The sequence below is a fragment of the Heterodontus francisci genome, chromosome 6, assembly GCF_036365525.1.
Source record: "Heterodontus francisci isolate sHetFra1 chromosome 6, sHetFra1.hap1, whole genome shotgun sequence".
Taxonomy (NCBI): Eukaryota; Metazoa; Chordata; class Chondrichthyes; order Heterodontiformes; family Heterodontidae; genus Heterodontus; species Heterodontus francisci.
In genome coordinates, this window is record NC_090376.1 from 26,220,799 (window position 1) to 26,227,697 (window position 6,899).

General features: G+C 45.3%; 1 protein-coding gene across 1 annotated transcript; it reads right to left on the minus strand.

Annotated features, from left to right (window-relative positions):
- Positions 1–5,003: 5,003 nt before the first annotated feature.
- Positions 5,004–5,937, minus strand: LOC137371198 (mid1-interacting protein 1-B-like). Its single transcript, XM_068033357.1, has one exon. It carries the CDS (start codon positions 5,858–5,860, stop codon positions 5,447–5,449), a length of 414 nt encoding a protein of 137 aa, XP_067889458.1. The 5' UTR covers positions 5,861–5,937; the 3' UTR covers positions 5,004–5,446.
- Between the last annotated feature and the right edge of the window lie 962 nt (positions 5,938–6,899).

Here is a 6,899-nt window from a genome sequence, read left to right on the forward strand (position 1 = left end):
ATCCTCAAAGATGATGGAGCCCAGCATGTCAGTGCAAAAGACAAGGCTGAAGGACTGGCATACCTTCTTCAGCCAGAAGTGCCGATTGAGTGATTCATCTTGGCCTCCTCCAGATGCCAGTCTTCAGCCAATCTGATTCACTCCATGTGATATCAAGAAACGGCTGAAGGCACTGGATACTGCAAAGGCTATGGGTCCTGACAACATCACAGCTGTAGTACTGAAGACCTGTGTGCCAGAACTAGCCACATCGCCAGCCAAGCTGTTCCAATACAATTGCAACACTGGCAACACCCCAAAAAAGTGAAAAATTGCCCAGGTATGTACTATCCACAAAAAGCTGGACAAATCCAATCCAGCCAATTACTGCACCATCAGTCTACTCTTAATCATCAGAAAAGTGATGGAAGGTGTTGTTGACAGTGCTATTAAGCAGCACGTGCTCAGGAATAACTTGCTCGCTAAAGCTCAGTTTGGGTTTTGCCAGGGCCACTCAGCTCCAGACCTCATTACAGCCTTGGTCCATGCATGGACAAAAGAACTGAATTCCAGTGGTGAGGTGAGAGTAACTGCCCCTGACATCAAGGCAGCATTTCACCAATTGCGGTATCAAGGAGCCCTGGTCAAATTGAAGTCAATGAGTATCAGGGGGAAATGTCTCCACTGGTTGGAGTCATACCTAGCACAAAGGAAGATAGTTGTGGTTGTTGGAGGCCAATCACCTCAGTCCTGGGACATTGGTGCAGGAGGTCCTCAGGGTGGTGTCCTTGGCCCGAGCATCTTCAGCTGCTTCATCAATGAGCTTCCCTCCAATGTAAGATGAGAAGTGGGGATGTTTGCTGATGTTTGCACAGTGTTCAGTACCATTCGCAACCTCTCAGGTACTGAAACAGTCCGTGTCCGCATGCAGCAAGACCTGGACAACATTCAGGCTTGGGATGATGAGTGGCAAGTGACATTCATCTCACACAAGTGCCAGGCAATGACCATCTCCAAAAAGAGAGAATCTAACCATTCCCGTCGACATTCAACAGCATTACCATAGCTGAATACTCCACCATCAACATCCTGGGAGCTACCATTGACCAGAAAATTAACTGGACCTGTCATACTGTGGCTACAAGAGCAGATCAGAGGCTGGGAATTCTGCAGCGAGTAACTCACCTCCTGACTCCCCAAAGCCTGTCCACCATCTACAAGACACAAATCAGGAGTGTGATGGAATACTCGACACTTGCCTGGATGAGGGCCGCTCCAATAACACTCAAGCAGCTCAACACCATCCAAGACAAAGTAGCCCGCTTGATCGGCACCCCATCCACCACTTTAAACGTTCACTTCCTTCATCACTGGTGCACAATGACAACAGTGTGTGCGATTTACAAGATGCACAGCAGCAACTGACCAATGCTGCTTCGACAGCGCCTTCCAAACCTGTTACCTCTACCACCTAGAAGGACAAGGGCAGCAGATGCATGGGAGCACCACCCCCCCAAGTTTCCCTCCAAGTCCCACACCATCCTGACTTGGAACTATATTGCTGTTCCCTTACCGTTGCTGGGTCAAAATCCTGGAACTCCTTCCCCAACAGCACTGTTGGTGTACCTACACCACATGGACTGCAGCGGTTGAAGAAGGCAGCTCACCACCACGGCTGGCTCAGCTGTACAAGAGGGCAGGAGGAAGATTGGAAAATCAATAGTGATTAGGGATTCTATAGTTAGGGGAATAGACAGGCGTTTCTGCGGCCACAAACTTAAATCCAGGATGGATTCCATGGTAAAGGATGTTGCGGAGCAGCTGCAGAGCACTCTGAGGGGGAGGGGGAGCAGCCGGTAGTCATGGTCCATATTGGTACAACCGACATAGGTAGAAAAAGGGATGAGATCCTGCAGGCAGAGTGTAGACAACTAGGAAAGAAACTAGCAACGGGACCTCAGAGGTAGTAATCTCTGGATTGCTCCAAGTACCACACGCAAGTGAGTATAGAAATAGGAGGATAGAGCGTGACTTGAGAGATGGGGCAGGAGGGTGGGCTTCTGATTCCTAGGACATTGGGATTGATTCTGGTGGAGATGGGGCCTGTACAGGCCGGATGGGTTGCACCTGAACAGAGCCAGGACCAATGTCCTTGCTGGGCAATTTGCTTTTGGGGAGGGCTTAAACCACATTGTCCAACCTTTTCACGTGGGGGGCCACATTACAATTTTTGTCTTACATAGGAGGCCAGTGAGACAATTTTTGAAAGATAAAGGCATTAAAAATTAATCTTACTATTAATCAAAACAACAACAAATGTACATTTTTAGAGTCATAGAGTTTTACAGCACAGAAACAGGCCCCTTCGGCCCAATGCGCCTGCGATGACCATCAAGCACCCGTCCAATCTAATCCCATTTTCCCGTGCTTGGCCCATAGCCTTGTATGCTATGGCGTTTCAAGTGCTCATCTAAATACTTCTTAAATGTTGTGAGGGTTCCTGCCTCTACCACCCCTTCAGGCAGTGCATTCCAGATCCCAACCATCCTCTGGGTGAAAAACCTTTTCCTCAAATCCCCTCTAAACCTCCTGCCCCTTACCTTAAATCTATGCCCTCTGGTTATTGACCCCTCTGCTAAGGGAAAATGTTCCTTCCTATCAATCCTATCAACGCCCCTCATAATTTTGTATACCTCAATCATGTCCCCCCTCAGCCTTCTCCATTCCAAGGAAAACAACACCAATTTTTGTGAAGAAGCATTAAGTGAGAAGACTAATTTAATGACTTACTTTCTCATCGTTATGTTGGACACTGATTTAGTGAGATACCTGGCATTTCTTTTGCTTGCACAAGTAGTCAATGTCTACCTGCACGCTTGCAGTGATGCGGCATATTCCGGATAGATGTCCATCTGTCAGGAGTGAATTTGAGCACTCTTTCTCCCTCTCTTTTTCTCTCTCTGTCTCTCTCGCTCCTTGTGACCCCCCTCTCTGTGTTCCCCCCTCTGTGTCATTCCCCCCTTTCCAGGTCACCCTTGCTCTCTGTGTACAAGAGCATAACTCAAATAATTAACAGTAGCATGCCCTTGTGATCTTGTTTTGATACTTGTGCATTTTCACATTAATGTTTTCGATCACTCGTAAGGAGAACTGAGTTAATACTAGATGAAAAGTTTGGTTCAAATTATAAGCTGCTTTATTTTACTGTCAGATGAAACAAACAGAGTAATAGGTACGATCAGAGTCGCCTAGTTCAAATAGTACAACTTGTATTTGCATAATGTTACAAAATAAAGAATGTGCAATGCTCCCACAAGGGTGAATCCTGTTATTTAACTTAAAAAGGATAATCCCCTGCTTCATGTCCTATAGCTCAGGGTAGAAGCACTGTCCTGGTAGTCCTCTGATTTTTGCAATCTCTTGTCCAAACCAATAACTATCCCTCAACAAAAAGGAATTAATTGACGGTAAAAGACTTTAGGATATCCTGAGGATGTAGAAGGTGCCATGGAAATGGAATATCTTTCTTTTTTGTTGCCTACCTACCTGCCTGCATGCCGTCCTGCTCCCTCGATGTCAGTGTTCTGTTCTTAAAAATCTTTCCCTTGAGGAAAATTTTTCACCCAGAGGGTGGTGGGGGTCTGGAAGTCACTGCCTGAAAGGGTAATCGAGGCAGAAACCCTCAACTCATTTAAAAGGTGTCTGGATATGCATCTCAAGGTTACAGACCAAATGTTGGAACGTGGGATTATGCTGGGTGGATTGTTTTTCGGCCAGCAGAGACATGATGGACCAAGTGGCCTCTTTCTGTGCCTTAATCTTCTATTATTCCCTCTGTGCAAAAGGCTTGTCTCTCTCACAGCCACCCAGAAAAGCCAATGAATCATTTAATATTAGCCTCTGGGAGCTGCAATTCATTAGCATCTTTCATTAAGGTGCCTCTTTATTTAAAATCATGAGAAAGAATGAAGAAAGAAGGACTTACATTTATATGAGCATCTTTCAACCTCAGGATGCTGCATTTCTGTTATTATGGTGTTAGCTCAGGAGTAAATATTGACCAGGACACTGGGACAGCTATCTTCTTTGAAATAGTGTCATAGGATCTTTAACATCCACATGGGAGGGCAGATGTGTCCTTGGTTTAATGTCTCATCCACAAAATGGCAGCTTCAATGGTGCAATACTGCATTGGAGTATCAGCCTAGAATCTTGATTCCAAATACTGGGAGTGGGATCTGAACCCACAGCCTACTGACTTGAAGCTGAGATTGCTACCCACTGAACCACGGTTAAAACTCCAAGAAGGCCCATTGCTTTTAAAAACCCAAAATTAAAGTGAACTCTTTTCCCCACTCCTTTCTAAGGTAAAAGGGTCATAAAAATCCAGTGAAGACTCACCTCTGGGGCCGAAAATGGATGCCGGCACCCGCGGCAGCAGGCAGCAGGAACCGGGGGTGGCATTTTACCGTTGGCTCACCACCAGCCCCCCAATCAGAGGGTCAAAAAAAATCCAGCGTGAAGGAGAGGCCGCCTCAATGTTGAGGCTCCCTTGAAGAACAAGTAAGTTAGTGTTAAAGAGCTGAACCAGGCAGGCAGGTACTGGTGATCGGTGGGGGGGAGGTGGGGGAGTTGCTGGTGGGGTCTCTCACTCAAGCGGTGATGCCATAGTCATGTGGGCAGCCATTGCCTCCTGGGGGACCCCTCCATGGGGTGGCCATGGGGTGGCCTTTAAGGAGGGTACCCACTGGGAGGCCGCCAGGGTTTACATGGCAGTGGGCCCTCCCAAAGCAGGCAAAAATGCCACCGGGGGTGGGAAGTGGCCTTAATTGGCCTCTGAGGTGGCTCAATATGCCATGGGGGCAGCTCCCCTCCCGATGCCTTCCCCCCGACAAATTCCCAACCCTCCCGCCTCCCAGTCTATCGCCATAAAGCTGCAAAGATTCAGCCCCAGAAACCTGACACCAGAACTAACCGTTGAGTCTAAAGTCATGCAAGAGAAGATCATTTAAAAAATGCACATATTTTAAATAATCTGCACTATTTTATTTGTGCCATGAATGAGAAACAATGGATGTAGTTCACATTTATGTTAATCAAGTACAATTGGGAAAATCATTCAAGTTCATTATGGTGGAATAGTCCATTCTGGTCACATTATAGTGTTCCAAAATGTTTACTTGCAGAAGAAATGTTTCATCAAATTCTCTCTTACATACAACACTGTTTGAATTGGTTGAGTTCAAGTCTCTTCTCAAAAAGCTTGTTGTACTTTCACAATTACAAACACACTGGTGCCTTCTTGATCATTACCAAAACATAGTCTGCAGATGTATGTTTGTAGGGCTTCTGTTTTTGCCTTTGCTTGCTTATTAGCTAAGCAGAACAGTTGCATTGCTTTCTCCTCAGCTTTTTTCTTTCAGGTTGCTCGTCATTTGTTCAGTGATTACCTTGTCTTTGCATCGAACTATGAAGAAATTCCGATCATGTCCTCGTACCTACTGGTCAGTGCGTTGGCTTTTTTGGTCAATGTATTCAACACAGTGCAGAGACCCTTCACATGGTCATAGAAAAGTTTCTCTAACTTTACCTCATCTTCATTTTCCAGGTCATAGGCACTGTTGATTTTCCATTTGAAATCTTCAAAGGGTGGTAGGCCACTTTCCACTGTGTTTTTGATGGATTTCAACAGGATATAGCATTCATACAAGTTCTGAGAACTGGCTGTGGCATCTTTAGCTTCATGTTGGTCCTCCAAAGGAATGTCTTGAAGGAGGCTGGGAAGCATGACTGTCTGCTCCATGTTCTTTACTGCAGAAGAATATTTGCTCACAGTGGCAACAAGGAAATTATTTTGCTGCTGAACAAGTCGGTACTCCATAGTGCTTGCTGTTCAGTGCTGAGATAGCTCTAAAGTTGGATCTATGGAGCAGTCCTGGAGCTACAGTGAAGAACAGTAACCTCTAGGGTTTATGTACTGTTTGGAAATGATATGTTACTTGAGGTCAGTCTGCGTATCAGGTCATTTCAAAAAGTCACATCGGCATAGCAAATTGACATCTGATAGGTCAGTTTTTAATTTGGATTGTTTTAGGCATGCAATCATCTATTAATACTGTAGCAACTGCAAACAGCCATTGGCTCTGATAAATTTTATGCTCTGCCTAGCTATCAGATTGACCTTTAGATATGCAGCAGTGGATTGCACAATATCATGAGAGTGGTGTGATTGCTTATTATATGTGATAGGATGCTAGCCAAAGGTTTGAGAAAATACAAAGTTGAATATTTAACTGCATTCTGTAGGCCAGGGTTATCTTGAACAAATCTGATTTATTGCAAAGATAGTTTCATCCAGGTAACATGAGTCTCGAAAGTCATTCTTTGGGGTTGTGTTAATAGGTTGAATTGCATTGCCTCCTGGATCCATTGGCCTGCTATCAAATGAAATGGCTTTTGAGTCTTACTTTACCCCTTGTAAAGCTATTTTTGCAACAAAACAAAGTTTTTGAATATATTCTTCACCTACAGACTGCTACCTGCAGTCAAGTATTCAACTTAGTATTGGTTCAAGCTTTGTTTTGGCTGTATATCATAACCTATCACACCACTGTGGGCCCTCTTTGGAAACCCTCCCCACAGCCCCCAATAGAATGGTCCAACATAGACTCATTGGCTGGAATTTTACCGGCCCTTTGGAGACGGGGTAGGAGGCGGGAGGGCTGTAAAAGTTGCGATGCAAGGTGTAGGGAGGGAAGCCTTCACATCGCTTCCAGTTCTTACAAGAGGCAGCTAGGCTGGCAGGAGGAGGTCGCACTTACACATGGCAGGAGGGTAACTGAGCCTGTTAAACAGGCAATTAACTCTGATTTTACGAGCTGTTTCAGATTTTATGAGCTGTTTCAAATCTTACAAGGGGG